Source organism: Lepisma saccharinum, chromosome 11 (assembly GCF_977018435.1).
Source record: "Lepisma saccharinum chromosome 11, izLepSacc3.1, whole genome shotgun sequence".
NCBI lineage: Eukaryota > Metazoa > Arthropoda > Insecta > Zygentoma > Lepismatidae > Lepisma > Lepisma saccharinum.
Window position 1 is genome coordinate 52,920,510 of NC_139239.1, and position 18,994 is coordinate 52,939,503.

Consider the following 18,994-nt stretch of genomic DNA (forward strand, 5'->3'; position numbering starts at 1 on the left):
AGAACTATGCTTGTTTCCCTGACCCACTAACAGATCTTTACTACCTCAAAGACCCTGGAAACTAATCGTGGCACATGAGTATTCTGAGACCACACATAGAACCCAAATCTACACTGAAACCATGCTAATTCTGAATCCCTCGCATCACTTGAAGATAACCCACAAAGATTTCTTTTATGTCTAAAGAGGATGTTTAATGATGACCAATGCGAATCAGAATTCCCCCCCTCCTGGAAGTGAAGACTGTCATTAGTACACAAATTACTAAATATCTACGCACTGAGAAACTATTTAGGTGAAAGTGCAACACCACAGTTCAGAAATACACATTTATTAACAAAGAATGTAATAAAAATAATAATCACTTTCAGGTACACAAGCGTTAATCCACAATACACCAAACTATACGTCATTATTCAAGTCAATGTTCCGTACAAGAAACTGCCCATGAAACTACAGATTTTCATAATGTTCAACTGCTCTTTTAATAATCAAGCATGTCTGTACAGACACGTAAATCAAGATAGAATGCTTTTACACAATCACATCCCAAGCACGATCTCCCTTGCAATAGAAGAATTAAAATCAAAAAGTGGACGGATTTCAAGTTTAACTAATAAATGAAAATATGCCTTCAGACAACTTGTTTTTCACATGAAAGCTGATATCAGCTGTGAGAGATTCCATCCTTCAACTATAAGGTATTTATTTACTCGAGAAAAGGTCACATGACCTGGAGCGAAAATCACTGTATTTCACTCTTTACCATTAAGAGGTATGAAATGTTGATTTATTTACAACAAAGATACATATTCTTATCCCTTTCAGTTATTTTATTGTTCAGCAAATTCTTGTAATCGTATTGTTTTCAGAATGACAGCGCAACGCCCTTTGTTATATTCCAAGATTTGCGACGCAAGAAGTTCGCGAGTTATGGCTGTAAGATGCATCACACGAATGCTAGCATGCGTAGAAGACGTAAACTTAACGTTTTCAAAGTTCCTTGAACAACCATCCGGTTGTCACTTAAATACAAGAAGAATTTTGTACTTACATCACAGCTGCAAATACAAACCATGTGACTATGACAGCCGGCCGTAAATTTCACATATCTTCCGATCTGACAGTCATTCGTCTCGATACTCGTACATGTACATGATTCCCAAACTCTTGTGCTTAAAAACGTGATATGCATAACAACTCGCACTATCTTTATAAATCCGATATCGTTCGATTCCTCTCCGTGCGTATTCCCTTGCAACATCCTTCGTTCTCCATCCTTCCCGCGAGTCCCCAGCCGCGTTCAAAAGTTCCAGTTCCGGTCAACACTTTTTTCTTCTTCTTCTATTGCCAAGAGATCTTATGCACACTAAGTCTCCCTGAAGTCAATCACCTTCTTTCAATTTAAGTTCACATTAAAGACATAAATCTTTCTATTTACTACATAAGCATTGCTTTGCTGTAACAATTATCACGATGACAATAAATAAAATGTTGAAGTAATCAGCTTTAATTTTTACATACCAATACACATTATCTATGCACACAGAAACAGCAAAGGCCATCTATTGAGCAAAAATCATACTATTTGTGACAGCATCACAGGCTACTGCCACCTAGTGAGTAAATCCTGTACACAATCAAAACACACGACAACTATTCAAATCTAGGTCTGTGGTAATAACCTACACTTCTGACATGAATTTAGTAAATAATAAATACAGTCTACAATTAAAATAGTGTTTATAACAATATTCGTTATACACCATCGTGAGGAAATTGGGGAGTTTCAACTGAGTACAGTAACCTGGTCATGGACACCTAAAACAATGACTTGGGTTTTGTTGTGCTGACCACACAATCACTCCATAATGGGTTGCTAAGACATGCAAGAGTGAGGCCAGCAGTAGGTAGGCCTTGGCTTGAAAGGGCTGTTGCACCACAGGTTATTAATGTAAAAATAAACTGTTGAAATGTTACTTGAGTGGTGGCAATTAAGGGGGAGGGGGGCAAGTCCCCCCCCCCACTTTTTGCCTCCACACTATGCTAAATCTTATCTACAAAGGCAATCTCTGCCACTGGTTACTTCTATTGGAAAAAGTAACTCAGTTGACATTAACTTACCTTTAAAAAGTAACTAGAATTCGTACACAAAAAGTAACTTAATTGCAACTGTGATATGAGCAATTATCTTACCTTCAACCTCTGCAGAATCTGACCCAGTGCCGCAAAAAGCATTCATTATATTTCCACCTGACTCTTCTGCTTTTATTCCAAAGGCTTTAAGCAGTGGTTTTATGCTTGGAGGTTCAGGAACTTTCAGAACTTTGACAACTGATCTGCAAAGAACAAATGGGTAAATTCTAAATAATGTGCATAAATGGAAACAATGCATGAATTCAATTCTCACAAATACCGATGCTCACACTTTGGATCTTACAAATAAAACTGAACACCAATTCATTTTTCAACATTTTGCAGCATGTGCAGTCAGTCACCTGCAATAAAAATTAGTGATCTAGATTATGAAATACTCTCTTCCATCACAGGGCCAGGCCCGGACACTGGGAAAAATCCTGGTACCCCCTCTCGTCTTCGTGCCTTTACTGCTCACAATCGGTCACAGATACAATACTGCTGAATAAACAACATTTTCTTTTCTGTTCCCTCATGTACTTCCGAGGGGTGGCTTAAGGGCCGAACAACTTGAGCAATTGACAGGGCACCACCCTCGCGAAGGGGCCACTAAACTGGGAAGTTCGCCTTTGATTAGCATCAAAACTGTATTTCTGATTACATAAGTGTGGCTATTTGTTGGTTAGTTTGAGTTTATTTTTAAGTCAATTTTATGCACAGAAAAGCTAATTGGGACTGGGCCTATAGTTCAAAGTGGATCTGAACCACTATGTACCTCCACCTTCTAAAAAGTTCAAAAAGTTGGATTAATTGAAGTTACTGCTGCATAATACAGGGTAATTCAAAATGAATGGTGCAACTTTTTACAGTTATTATGATGTTACTATTTATTATAGAAAATCAGACAAGGCATCAATATAAAGAAGAACTCTGGAAGGTTTACTCACATGACTCACATTATAAATTTTCAACATGGGAACCACGTGTAACGCAGAAAAGGTCCCAATGATAATCAAGTACTTGCTATGCACGAGACAGCAAGTCATTGTCAACGGTTTCAAAGCCACTAACAATTTGCAATTGTAACTTTGGCAAATCTTTTGGAAGGGTGAAACATATGCATTACTACCGAAACGCGTGTGGAAATGTCTTTGCACCATCGTGATTGAATCAGTTCTCGATAACTCCAACACACAATACACCTTCTACTGGTCATTAGCCATTTTGCGATAATGGCGATCCTGGTGGAGCATCGGCTAAGCAGAATAAGCCCACTAAGTGGGAATAAAACTTCGAGTTTTTCTTTATATTGATGTTATTGCATTATTGTTACTGTGGATTATTTTTTTTTTATTTTACTATATTTCACTACTTGTTTTAATGTTAACCCTAGATTAACCAAGGGGGACAGGGGCTGGCTGGCATGCGTACGTGCAAATTTAGGCATAAAGAGAAAAAACTTTTCCTGAATTATTACTTTATTTTTTACTGATAATTTTAAGAATTTGAAAATATATTTGCTTTTTATTATTGGGATTAAATTGATGTACTTTAAATTTAGTGAAACAGCATGACACTTGTTCTTTTGTTATCTGTGTTGGTAACAAACAATCTCTTGAACTTATTATGTCTACTTTTAAAATACACTACATAAAAAAGTGTGCGTGTCAATTCAGTCTTTTAATCAATGATTTCTTGGGGTGCCCTCTTTGGAAATCCCAGTCTGGATCTGTTCCATCATCATAGAGTTGAGCAACATGCAACGCATTGCAGGGAAGCAAGTATTTCAGGATATAGGTGTCCCACTTTTATTGTGGATGACTGTACTCCATTTAGTATAAATAAAAATAAAATGCCTGAGTACCTTGTTGAGGACCTGCTGCAATGGTGAATATGTGCTCACATTTTGATATGTATGGAAAATTAGAATGCTGTCAGAAACAGTAAGGGATGGATATATTATATACACACAAGAGAGACTGCACACATACACGTGTTTTTCTGGGTTGTGAAAAAGTTAATACATATCTATGAGAAATCTCCAAGTTGGAAAATATATGAGGAACTTTATTCATATGAAAATGGAGCACATGCTCACTTCTTGAGCACCTGCTCTGCTTCAGTTGGAGCATGTGCTTATGGGTACTTATTAATTTTTACAATTACAACTCAGTGCATTAATTTAAAGCTGTTCAGTTAATATATAAATGTTCTACTCGAACTATGCCACTGTATTCAAAACTAGTATAATTTTAAGTGGCAAAGTTGACAACTTACTCCCCAAATGCAATTTGGAAACAGGAAGTCAGATGCCAAAACTGGTGTAAATGAGAATTCTACATGTATGCAGGTTTTAGGACCAAACAAGTAATAAAATTATGTGTGGCTCGACAAGTGATGAGTCTGAATATTCATGACATACCACGCCAGTGTTCTATCACTCAGATATTGAGCCACCAGGCCAACTTCTATGCATGTACCACAATTTCCATAACTTACATCATTGTACAAGTTGCTATACAGTACGAATCAATGGCAACGGGAAGCTGGGATGTAACAGAGACAGGAATAGAAAGTTTCAGACAGATCCAAATGTTGTAGACAATGTAAGAAAACCAGAGATTGGTTTGGTATCTCAGAGAATTTGTTATGCAATGTCAAAGGGCCTGGTCCGATCCTTCGTCAAGTCAATTTTTACATAATACCATATTTACTCATGTATAATTCACACTCTTTTCCAAAAATTTTGCCCCCCAAAAACTGTGGTGCGTATTATCCACGGAATAATTGGACAGCCAACATGGAACAGTACAGGGTCATTCCATGATTTTGTGACACTTGCATTGATTTTATGTTTATTGAACCCTATCATGTTTTATATCATTGTAAAACTTAAATTCTGCAGTTTCTGAATATCGCAACAGAATTTCATTCCAAGATGGCGACATTAATGTGCAATGTGGTTGAAATAAGCTCAGCACAAAATGAAAGAACTTCCTGATTTTTATGGTACTTTGGATGAAAGAAAAGGTAAGGTAAAAGAAAATTATAATGAAAATGTATTATTGGCCAAATAATATGACACATATGGTGCGTGTAAATGCCTTAATGTAAGAAATCATATGCTGCTAACTGCTAGTTTCAGGGTCCTGAATGTGCCTCTTATATATGTTACGTTAGTCATGGAAAAAGTATATATTTTGAAGTTTTTTAAGAAAAAGTAAAGAGGAAATGAGCAAAACCACATAAAAAGTTTAAATTTCTATTTTTCTCGCTGTTGATATCCTGATATAAAATGGATCCTCTCTGTATTCAGGATTTCTCAAATAAATAAATAAATAAAAAAATAAACACTAGTCCCCAAAGGTAGCTTCCGGAAAACACCGGACATTGGGGAAGGGAGAGCTGACCAGCCACTCCCCACACAATGCCCGTATTCTCCCAGCCCTGGACCCTGACGCACGATGTTATTACCTTAAAATTCGGAAATGTAATAATCCCTAGCCGGTGAAACTGCTGGTATTTATAGTAACGGGATTGCACAATTATCTTCCCTGAACAAAAGATTTGGACAACGGAAAGTTAATTTTTTGCCCACAACAATTACCCCTTCCAAAAGATGCACAGAAAGAAACACAATGAAAGCTGAATTTACTGATAAACGCATGCAACGCGACCGAAAAGAAACGCATTGTTGACACAAAAGAAAAGAATGCAAGCTTCAACTTACTCTGCGTTCTTTATCGCCCGGCAGAAACTGCGTTACAATTTAACAAATATTTATACCTTCTTGAAAAATAAAAGTCCTTAAAAGTACATACACGAGGGTTGTCGAAAAGTAATTTCAATAGCAATGAAATTTACCAAAATTTCTCTATCGTAACAAAGTTTTCATTCTGTGTAACAAATACACAGGAGCTTAAACACATACATATATTGTTATTTTTAATAGGCATTATCTGGTTTATTAATCTACATGAAAAGGTACTTACATATGCCACAACTAAAATACTTTCAGAGGCTGTTTCAATATTCAAGCACATTTCAACAGAATTGATATGAATGGGTGAAGGTGCAAATCTTTAAAACCGACAGCAAATATAATAGTGGGCAAAGAGTCCACAATGTTCACTCATTTTCTTATCCACAATGTTGAAGAACTGAAGAAAAATGCACTATGTCGAGGACAACCTATGCTCTAGTATTAGTGCAATTGCATTAAAAAAAAGGGGCTGTAAAGAAAAAAAAAGAAAAAAACAAGTGATGGACAATTTGCTCAGCATTATCTTTACTGCAATTTGTACCTCATTTCAGTTCAAAATACTGCCATATAATTTCTACTCGTGGTTTCAAAAATTGCAAAGCTGTGACCAGTTAAATTACATAGAACATTAATTGATTGCCAAGGCAGGACATGCACAGTTGTTGATGAAGCATGTGAAACAAAGCATGAATTACATAACTTTACTTACAACTCCACTGATCCAACTTCAAGACCCCAGCAATGACCCTGATCATTCAGACTTTCCTGAATTTCCTCTCCTATGAGCTTCTTTTCCTTCTCAATCTTGCTGACAGCTTTGGTGCACAGGATATTCATCAAGACTGTCTTTCCTAGAGTCCGCAAGGACCTCTCGTAATCCTGTACCCTGAGAGCCACATATTTTGGGTTTGCGATACGAAATTGAACTTCTGCTCCCATTTCTATGATGCCACCGTCTACAGTGATTAACTGAAAGAAAACAAGGAGCAATAACAAATTGAATGAAGTAGAGGTTAAGTCAATATCACCCTGAAGATGTACAAAATATTTCAAGGTTAGAATATACTGTATATACATATTGATGAAGAAAACAGCATAAAATAAATTTTCAAATTTTTTTTGGAGCATGGTATTCATTCTCAAGCTAGTGTTCCAAAAATTCTGCTGCAAAGGTAGCAAGCAACTCTCATGAACACCAATCACATAGAGGCATACATATTTCGTTTTTGACAAACATGAAACGTGAAATAACATACCGTAATATTAATTTCTCAGGTTTTTGAAAGGTGTGAGGTGCATTTTCTTACCATGCTTTGTCACGAAATGATGTGAAATGAACAGAAAAATACAAAATAAACTCTTAAACACGAAATTTAGAGTTTGTTTACCGACGCAACACTTTTTGAAGTCTGAATTATCCTGCGAGTTATGCAAATCATGGAAATTTGATTAATTCTGCTGTAAATATTTGAAAATCAATAATGGGACTCCTTTACACAGGAATAAACATAATACTCTGACGACTACGTACATAAATGTGATATTACACAAAATAAATATTTCCCTTCTAATAAGTAGAAATAAATTTAGGCTTACATTTGCCATTTTAACACTCAAATGGCATTTTATATATCATTTTTCATCATGAAATAAGCCCAGTTTTTGTACCAAAATCTGGTTCTTTATTCACAATAAATATGTGGCCCTACGAATACAAGATCAGCAATTAAAGAGACTAAAGAATGTGGATCAAGACTAGGCTTCCATTATTGCACAGGAGACTCGTGAGTCAGCAGTAGATCAGGGCCAATGCTACCAACTCCAAGATCAAGCTTTGGTAGGACATTATCACAGAGATATCCACGGGACCAGCCATCACTATCGCTGACCACCTTCTGCTGTTCTCAGACCAAGTGCTTCATCACTGCCAATTATTCAAGATACCGCCACCAAACCGGGCTCAGCACCAAGGGAAAGAGACCAAGAGCTGACAAAGCTTGTTGTAATCAGTACAATGCACGGTTTTCTTCTCATTTTCACACACTGCACAGTGATCCAGAATGCCAAAAAAAAAAAAAATAAAAAAATAAAAAAAATTGAGATCTCTATTGAACCCCTAAATAAATATAAATTTATTAGATTATCAATTTTAAGGAAAGGTTGACACTTCGGATCAACAGAATTGACAAGAGGTTGATTGTTTAGATTTTCTTAAACACTAAAGTATAAATTATGACATATTCCAATAAACACTTGGTAGCATAGTAATACTAGGCAGGACATTTGAAGAATGAAATACATTCCCAGAAATGGATTAAATAATAATAATATTGATAATAACAATAATGATGATAATAGTGAAAAGTATTGTTAAATTGCATTTATGCACAATAAATGTTTAACGTCTGGAAAACAAAGATTTCCTTTACTAATCACTTTCAAGATAAATTAATGTCTTCTGGGGCATTAAATAATATTTGTTCACTAGTTCATATGCATTTCCTTCTCCTTCCTGCTTCAAATGTATGTACTTTGGTTGTGAATGCGAGTTCCTTGTATGCAATTTCCCAGTGAAGTTTTTCAGTTTATCGCTTATTACTTCTCTCACTACATTATTCAAAGCTGATACTGCAATGCATAGAGTAGATGAAAAAGCAACTACAAACACCATTCTTTTCAAGCCAACTGAAATTACTTTTAAAGAAATTAATCTTCAATTCGGCGAAAAATTTAAAATCTTTAGAACACTTTTCTGCCGAACTACAACACATCTAAGCATCTTAATATAACCATCATATTGTCAATAGAATCAAATGAGACAAATGCTTAATTTGATCATTCCTATCTTTACCAGATTTTTCACAAATGAAGTCTTGTGGATTTCCATGCTGTACTTAGGAATATATGCGTAAGTGTCTAGAGGGTGTAAGGGCCCATTTAGAGCCGATATGAGCATAAATTTGGTTTCATGAAAAATTTTAGGGAGGGCTGGTGATGAAATTTTGGGGGGTGTTATGGGTATGTAACTAAATCTGTTACAATGCACTGCTGCTACATGTATTGAGCATCAGCTGATAGCGAAGTGGGAAGTTGTGAATCTACCTAGCACAATTATAGTGTCCGGCAAAAAAGTAATTGCTACAACAAGTGTTAAAAATTTAAAAAAATATAGTACCAAAATTCAATTTCCACAGACAGGCATTTTAGTTGAGAGAAATTTCTCTGGCAGTTCATATTTTCTTCCCTTACTGAAAAGTAAAAATTTCTATCTTTGCTGACCTTTTTGGCATTCTGGATCACTGTGCACTGGTGAAGAGATTACCACATGGGCTTAAAATCCAATAGCCTGTGTCATAACTCATAACAGCTACATCCCAGATAGGCTGTAACTAAATCCTAGTGTCATGCAACTTATCTTGTGTGTGTGTGTGTGTGTGTTTGTGCACACATAAAACTGTGCAATATTACTCTGCCTGAGTTCTGTTTCAAATAAAGCATATATAGTTACAAGACAACCAGAATGTGAAAACAACTATTACTTAATCAAACTCAGAGTGGATAAAAATCATGATTTTAATTTTAAAAAAACATTTTTGAGGATTTTCTTAATTTAAATCGGATTTTTTATTTAAATAGATTTTTTTTAAAAAAAATATGCTTAAAATTGCTTGTATGGTTTTTGACACCATACATGTAGATATTTTTTTAATATAAAATAAATTTTCTGGTGAATATACCTACTATGGGAATATTTGTTGAGTGTGTTAATGAAACGGTAATAATTTCAGTAACTTTTCTTTCAGTGAAAATAAAACTACTATATAATACTACATAAAACTACTATGCAATTGTAATTTTTGTAGCTGAATTTTGGAAATTTTTTAATGATAAGTTTGCAAAATATCAGGTGCTATGTATATTTACAGTGTAATGATAATTACACTATTTATGGTTTAACATGATTAGTATTTTGTATATTATTCTACACAAAATGTTTGCTATTTTTGCCTATAAAAAATATTGAATTTTAAATCAAGAGAAATTTAAGTGTGTTTATAGTTTACATATTAAATTTCCTTTCGTATGAGCTTCACCCCATCAGTCCTTTTTTAGAGCCCAATAAAAACTATTCAAAGATTATGAGAATAATGTACTTTCACCAAAAGTGATTGTGATATCTGCAAAATTCTTATGTATCTTGATCAAAATTAACTTTAGTCACATCATTTTGAGGCAGAATTAATAATAATAATTGAGATTTTGCATACATTTCTACAAACAGGTTTTCCACATGAACTCTAAACGTACTTTCCCTGAGTTTTCCAGAGTTAACACTCTTTCCAGAGTGTTTATTAATACACAGTCCATTACTATTTTAAATTTATTATACAATTGCATCCTCCATTTCCCCTCATAGCCCCTCTCTCCACACTTTTATCATTATTATTGGATATGGTTTTGGTCAATGTAAGCACACATATCAGTCTATGGGTAATTTTTACCAATCTGATATATCCATAAATAGCCTGCAATTTAGTGCAATATTATGCCATTTTGTTATATTATGAATAAAAATATATAGTTCATGTGTCATGGATTCGTAAAGAAGATGTTTAAATGTACAGTTCGCTTTTCAAAGGCAAAATTACTGCAGTTCCCTGCTTACATAGATTAATAAAGGTGAATGAACCATTCATGTTCTTCAAGAAGGTTTTTTTTTAAGTCCACTTTATGCACAAAGAGGATAATGGGGACTGGTCCTACAGTTTTAAGTAGGATCCGAACCACTATGGGCCTCCACCAGGTATCGAACCCAAGACCCCTTGATGTTCGTCAAGGGACATTTACAATTTTATATTGTTTCAGTAGAATACTGATTATCGATATCAGTAAATTTTACATCAGTACCACTTTCTGATACCAATAACAAAACTAATTCAAGAATAAAACTATATCACTGTGAATATAATTAAGGACAAAGGTTACAGGTTTTTGTGGAAGTTAAATATTTTTTTTAAAAAAATTGTCTAAAATTAATATATTCAAACTTTTGAGAAACAGAACTTTGCAAATTCACACAATATCACATATCTGAAGCCTGCATCTTCAAAGTAGTTTGTGTAAAGTAAGTTAATGAAGTTGTAATTATTAATACATATTAGTTAAAATTATCATCAACAGGTAGGAGAACATTCTAGTCCCTCAGATGTATTTCATTGGGATTTATTGATCAATTAGATGATTTTCCCCGAGATTTCCATAAGATTTTAACATTTTCCAAATTTCCAGAGATTTCCAGGTGTGTGAGAACCCTGTATAAAGTTATACAAGGTGTTTCCATAAATGCTCCAGGGTAGGTGAAAAACCTGAGCATCAGAGTAAACAGGGAGATATGAGAATCTGACATGACATCAACCATTTAAGACAGGACTTAACAATGAGAAGGTGCTCAAAGATTATTAAAAAAAATATGCATAAATTAAATAAAAATTTCAAGCTACAGACCAAACGTGCACTGAAAATTTATACTAAAAGATTAGAAACTGACCACTAGAAAGAAAAACTTAAAGTGACATGAAAGTTTCTAGAAAAATAGCACACAGCAACACGAGATGTTGAATTACAAGAAAAATATAATGGCCTGTGCTGGAACAGTCTGGTTTGACTCATGTTGAAACAGAGAAAATAAAAGATACAACAGGAACATAGGTGAAATTTTAAAACATAGTGGTTCAAATACCATTGTAGGTCCAGTCTTAACTAGCCTAAAACATCAACTCAATCAATCTTGTCTCGGTATCATCCTCAGGGAGTTTACAGGTAGGTTGCAGAATAATTTCTCAAATGTTCGCATAACCATGAACATGCAAAGAGCTATTGAACTTACAAGAGCATCAACGTCAACATCTTGTCCAATTTTTGGATCCATTTCTGGGTCCTTCTTCAGGGATTCCCAGGAATTTAAACATTAATGTGAAACAACAAGTAAGTTGCACAAAACAGGTTAAAAAATGGAAAAATGAAAGGGGGTAAAATACAAAGTCAGGAAAATGCTGAACTTAAAAGAAGGCATCCACGTGATGAGGTCCTGTCTGCATCTTCCTGCTTTGAACGGCGAACAAGACTACCTGAACAGGTGAAGTCAGATCCAATGGCAAGGTGGACTGTTATAGAAACTAAATAAGGGTTTGGAATCCTAATATAATCACTCTATATCCTACCTGCTGCGGAGGAATACTGAATGCCTTCATGCGCATGTCCACCCTTTGCCATCTGTCCATGAAAGGCAACAACAGAACAAACCCAGGACCTTTGACTCCTTGATATCGACCTACAAGAAAATTAATTGAAATTACTAATAGAAGATTATCACCGACTTCCACTTCATATTGAAGTATTGTAGAGCTGAAATGCATTTCATGAATACAATGTGTATATATGACAGCATATATTTTGTATCAACTGCTTGCAGAAAATTTACTCTTTTGTAAACTAATTATTTACCGATATTTAAAAATAATATTTTAAAATATATTCCATTTTATGTGCTTGCAAGAACTTGCCATTGAAACAGCAACAAAGTAAATTAAAAAAATATATATTATGACTAGGGCTGAGCCGATACTGTATCGGTAAGTATCAGTTGGAATATTTTCACCGATACCATTGTTTTTGAGTCACTAGAAGCGTGGCCAAAACCAACATTTGTTTCTTTTCAAAGGTCCGTTCACCTTTTCCAATTTACATTTGGCTTTGAAGAAAAATGAAAAATATGTATTTGTGCATTTGTTAATTGAACGTGGACTCAAGTTCCGTGAACAGCAAGTACGTGACAAAGATCCATACATAGATAAGACTCGCGATCAAGTATCTTGCAAATCAAGGGTAATGAGAAATTATTCCCATAGGAGTTCCTGCGAAGTCTACCAGGCTTTGTTTCTACAGATGTGGTCTCGTGTCACAATAATCCCAATGAGGTCCCGGTAGCCACGAGGCACCTGGTGTGTTCTGAACATTTCTCTGTTTAGAGACATCCCCCAGTCAAAACAGTCATCTCCCATGTGAGTTGTGCACGTGTCTCAGACACAGTACATAGCATATTCCTGGGAATTCAAATACCTGGGCTAATCCCCCTTTCCAACTTTAGAATTTTGTTCTCCCGACCTGCATAACTGGATTTCAACAGGCATGTTTCGGCACAGGGAACGCGGCAATGGAATAATTTTATTTGAACGACAGTTGATGGCACTTAGTTACTTTCTGGAAAGTGTAGTGGTGGGTTTGGTTTGCAAAGAGATAGTACTAAGCATATAATACTCTTTTAGAAATCATTTGCCAAAAGTATAGATGTTGAAAGCAAAGTCAAGTTGGAATTTCACTGTACTGAAATCAATTACCTGATATATAAGCAAGAGACTGGCAAGTTATTATTCTAAGGACAAAAAAGAGAGGAGGTAGGGTTTACATTATAGTTTTACTATTAGTTTTTTTAGACGTGTCCGAGGCTGGTAAATCGCCAATTATTCTTGTGTGATCCCTTAGTTTAAAGGAGGTTGAAGAGGCATGATCTCATTTTTCAACATTTGGGAACGGGGGGGGGGGGGGGGGAAGCTCTCAGCTCTCAGCTTCTCATAATATTTATCTCATATTTGAAACATCTGATCGATTTCACTGATCTATAAAAAATCTGTAAAGTGGCGATTCATTGTTGCAAGAGAGCATCGTTTGGTGGGTTAATTTATTCATCGCCCCTTGTCAAAAATACATATCTACAAAATGTAACAATACTATACACACACACACACATGTAATTACTAGTCTTTGTTATTTTAAATTAGAATTATACAAGTATCGACATCGGTATCAGCTCAGCCCAAATTATGACAAAATAAATACTGCAATGTCTATAGTGAAAATGCTCCTGCATTCTGAATTATTTGATCAGCCATATGCTGATGTTCAATATTCAACAATGGTTTTTATGTAGGGTAAAAACAAATTAGCAACAATTAATGGCGTAGAGCCTCAGCAACTGGATGGGTCACAGGTGGCGCATAGTGAAACCTCCCTCAGATATGAGGGGAAGCTGCGAATAAGAATAAACCAAATAAGCAGTCCCGGACCGAGGCGACAAGGCTATCAGGGTGTGGAGGGTGTCCAGTGGCACCGACATGCTCAGCAAATACCACAGTTACTCATCGACAGCCTTGTGTCAAGGCGAATAAACACTGCCATAAACACTGCCCCCCACCACCTTGTGGGCCTGGAGGGATCCAGAAAGGCTAAGGGAGTTGGAACCCTAACAGAAAACAAGGATGTACCTGGGAACCCACAGGTGGCAGCCCCACCACCCAGGTGTAGGCTGACAGGCCTGATTAGCGGACAGCCGAAACCATAAAAAAATCTGAAAAAGAAAGAAGTAAGCCAGACTGGAAATTGGAGACGACGCAGGCTACGAATATGGACATTGAATATTGGAACACTGGCAGGAAGGACTGAAGAAATTGTAGATCTAATGGAGAGAAGAGGAATGAGCAAAACTAAATGGAAAAGAAGCGAAATGAAATTTAGGAAAGACTATAAACTGTACTGGGCAGGTAGGTACTGAAGAGGACAGGAGAAGTGGGGTTGGATGTGTGGTCAGAAGTGGAATAAATGAGGAAGTAGAGAAGGTAAATGACAAAATAATAAAACTAAAAATGAATGGAAGAAGGAAAGTAATATACATAATTCAAGTGTATGCCCCACAAACAGGATGTACAAGGGAGGAGAAAGAAGAATTTGAAGAAGACTTGAACATGTAGGAAAGGAATGACAAATTGCGATGGGTGATTTTAATGCACAAGTGGGAAGAGACAGGAAACGGTATACGGAAGTACTTGGAGCAGATGGATGGGGACAGAGGAATTAGGAGGGAAGGAGACTACTGGACTTTTGTTAAGAAAAACGGACTGTTAGTAGGTAATAGCTGGTTTAAGAAGAAATATGACAGCCATAAAATAAACAAGTTACAGTTGAAAAATAAACAAAAGTCTGTAATAGATTATATGTTGTTAAACAAGGAAGTAAAGAAGAAAATGAACAACATTAAAGTAATACCCAGTGAGAACAGAAAATGACCACAGGCTACTAGTAGAAGATGTCAGAACATGGAAAAATAAAAGATAGAAGGGAGGAACAAGAGAGAAGGATAAGTGTGTGCGTGTGTAAATTGAAGAAAGAAATATCAAAAAAATATTACGAACAAAAGTGCCAAGAGATTAACCCAAGGAGTAGAAACAGAATGGATAAGATTTAAAGCAGAATTAGTAGAGGCAGCTGGAAAGGTATGTGGAAGGACAAGCAAGAAAAGATAGAAGAAAGAACATGATGGAATGAAAGAACTAGAGGCAGTGAAAATCAAAAATGATGCATTTAGAAAATGGTTTAAATTTAAATCCCAAAATGCACGAAAATAGTACGTGGAAAGAAGAAAGAGGCAAGGACAGTAGTAAAGGAGGAAAGAGGAAAGTGGATGGAATTATAGGCCAAAGTGCTAGAAGATGATGTAGATGGGAATAAGAAAGTATTGTATGGATTAGTGAGAGAAAAGAGAAGAGAAAGAGGAGACAGTTGTAAGCTAAGGGATGAAAGGGGTAATGATGTAGAACAGTGGTTTCCAACTTCAAAAGGTCCGAGGGCCAAAATTATATCCAGCAATTGATAGGAGGGCCGCATTTTTTTTTGGGGGGGGGGGCATTAAAAATTACAAAAATTTTAAGTACTGAACTGAAAATGTTGTACTTTCGCATGACCTAAATTTCTAAAATGAGGCAATAAAACAATGGAATTACAAATCAAAATTGTATAATTAAAATTTATTTTACAAAAACCCAATTCTTATTGATGAATTGAAAGAAATTCAAGAGACACCATACAAATAAGAATCCTTCATAGTAAGTGTTCAATATGAAAATTGAGTCCGATCTGCTTCTTTTATTAAAGTTGTATTTGAATTTCTGTATTTGAAAGTCTCAGAAGGTGAAGCAGTGAAGATTCTGCCAGTCTGCTTCTGTAGCGGTTCTTGATGAACTTCATTGAAGAAAAAACACTTTCACATGTGTTTGTGCTGCCGAACATCGATGTCATTCCTTGCCCAAAACTACGAAGGTTTGGAAAGCGTTCTCTTGAAAGGTATTTGAAAAACTCTGGCCCCTTTCCTTGCCTCGTTTGAAGGAACACATCGCCTTGCAAATCACGCAATTCAAGTTGGAGAGAAGCTATTTTAATTTTCAATCTTACATTTTTAGGAGATATTGCTCATTTCGATATTTGAACAAACTTTAACAATCAGTCACAGTACAATCCGAGTTGGAACACTGGAAATCTCTTCGTACTTCCTGCGTAGTAAAACAGATCTCTATAGCGCCGCTCTGCATTTTGTTTCTGAACACAAAGAGTGAAGCCTTCGCGAAAGCAGGCGAGTTCATTCCACATAGCGAAGGGATGGAATGCATGGTGTGAAGAGAAAGTTACGTCACTTTAGATTCTTCTGTGATATTGTCTTTCTTCACAGAGCATCCGTTCCTTCAGTAAAAAAAGAACGTATTTTAATAAAAATAAATAAAATTAATGTATTTAGCGAACTGGCTTCGCAGGCCGCAGAAAAAGGCAACGGGGGCCGCATGTGGCCCACGGGCCGCCAGTTGGAAACCCCTGATGTAGAAGAGGGTGAAGAAATAAGGAAAATGTGGAGAAATTATTTCGAGAAATTGCTGAACGTGAAAAAAGGAAATGAACATGAAGAAGTAAAGAAAAGAGAAAACCAGAAAGGAAAATGAATCTCACATGGAAAGAATTGGAGGATGCACTAAAGAGAATGAAGAGAGATAGAGCACCTGGAGTAGATGAAATGTCAGTGGAAATTATGCTATGAGCAGGAGTGATTGGGGTGCAGTGACTGTACAGTGTGTTGAAAACAGTATGACAAGAGAGAGAGAAGTGCCAAGAGATTGGACAAAGGGACTAATACGTAGTTCCGATATTGAAGAAGGGTGAGAGAAAGGAATGTAAAAACTACAGAGGAATAACACTTATGTGCCACTCAGCAAAAGGTTTATGGGAAAATATTAGACAGAAGAATAAGGGAAGTAACAGAGCTGAACATGAGATAGGAACAGGGGTGCCCATGGCCCCAAGGCTCATGATGCACTCCCCCCAAAAAGGTAGAACATCCCCCCCTTTTATGCCAAATTAATTACTCAAATTATTTTCCAGACAAAATTTGCTGAAAAATATAATACCAGAGGTGCAACCAAGAATTTTTGTCTGGGGGGAGGCAAGCACCAGGATAAACGTACCAATAATAATAATATTAATAATGGCTTTATTATAACTACTACTACTACTAATAGTTATCATATTCAAGAAGGGTGACAGAAAGGAATGTAAAAACTACAGAGGAATAACGAGGAACAGGTGCCCATCCCCCACCCAAGGCCCATGAGGCACTCCCCTCAAAAAGGTAGAACACTCCCCCCCCTCGTTTATGCAGAATTAATTACTCAAATTAGTAGTAGTATCAAAGACGTTATGATCCTCATAAATTACGCAAAAAGGGGGTAGAAGTCTGTACTAAAGCATTTGTTTGGAACACACAATTTGAAATATTTTTTCAACACCATCAATTTCACATTAGCTAATAATGGAAATCAAGCACACAAACAGTATTTTTGAATGGCAGAAAATGAATGATAAATACATTCCGAGGATACATGTGTAACTTTCATGTACAACGTATGTTTTACACATATGCCACATGGAGTGACATAAAATATATAATACATATGCATATGCAACAAGCCAACACTAAATTGTGTACGTATTCAAAGCTTATCCAATACAAATATACAACACATATTATTTAAATACGTTACATTACAGAAAACGAGTAGAATGCGAACGAAGCGAGCAAGATAATTTTGAGATCCAATTTTTGCAATTGAAAACAATATTGATTTAATAGGGTGCAAATAATTTCAGTGGACGTCACTGCATTCTCTCTTTTACAACTTTTTTTTTAGATCATTTGGTACCCATGGCCGACTCCCGCCGCTCCTAGCTACAGCTCTTGCTACCTTCATTTGGTGCAAAGGTACATAAACCTTAAACTTAAAACTCAGCTAGCTTATCTACAGGGTAGGGTTCTTTGTAGACAACGAAACCAGACAGGATGCCTTCCAATGGAGACGTTTAAACGAATATATTATTTAAAACAGGATACATGGAGTAAGACTATTTACATGATAAGCTACATTCTTCTATAATTTTCTCGTTTAGTCAATTTTCATCTCAATATTCTTTTTATTATTTATTTTCTCTATTTGGATATTCTTCTATTTGTACTTCCTTCGTAATGGGCAGATCTGGATCGGGACTTCCTTCTCAATGGACGGTCTGGATCTGGACTTCCTTCTCAATATGGAGGATCTGGATCGGGACTTCCTTCTCAATGGACGGTCTGGATCTGGACTTCCTTCTTGTCTCCTTTGTGAACTGCCCTCTGGATTTCAATTTATTTAGGTTTTGACTAATTAACGAATTCCTTTATCCCTTACCAACTTTTTCCTTTAAGCTTTGGGAATAATACTAATATCCTCCCTTGGGGCTGCAATTGGAACGCGCCACCACTAACTAGGTACAACAGAGTGTATACTTGGTGCAGCCAATTGACATGCGCATCCAAGTAGGTGCTACGGTTAAACCGCGCAACCAAAAAGTGCTGTGGGGCGTCGATCGGAACGCGCTCGCCACTGATGTAAACAAAATTTCCGCTACGGGAATGGTAAATCAACCAAACAGATGCAATATCTGTTCAAAGACACAAACTTGTATCAGTGCTTTGACTTCCTTAATTTTCATATTAACTTACATGTGATCATTGATTTGATTTATAAGATATATATGTTAATTTACTTCTTTCATATTTATTTTTTGTCTTCTTATAATATATTCTATTGTTTTTCATCTTTCCAATTTGCTTTGTTCTTATTTATAATTATTTATATATATTATGCCAATTCTTAACCTTGCACGCCTGGTGCTGCCATCTCTATT

At 36.0% G+C, this 18,994-nt stretch overlaps 1 protein-coding gene across 6 annotated transcripts in view; it reads right to left on the reverse strand.

The window, feature by feature from the left end:
* Window positions 1-18,994, reverse strand: part of LOC145994802 (stomatin-4-like) — a 45,171-nt gene that overhangs the window by 7,104 nt on the left and 19,073 nt on the right. For all 6 annotated transcript variants that reach the window (XM_083131106.1, XM_083131103.1, XM_083131104.1 and 3 more), the window contains 3 exons: window positions 12,121-12,230; window positions 6,609-6,868; window positions 2,197-2,339 (listed from right to left, as the gene is read on the reverse strand). In XM_083131106.1, the coding sequence (XP_082987232.1) occupies window positions 2,197-2,339; window positions 6,609-6,868; window positions 12,121-12,230 (513 nt within the window). The remainder of the gene's footprint in view (window positions 1-2,196; window positions 2,340-6,608; window positions 6,869-12,120; window positions 12,231-18,994) is intronic.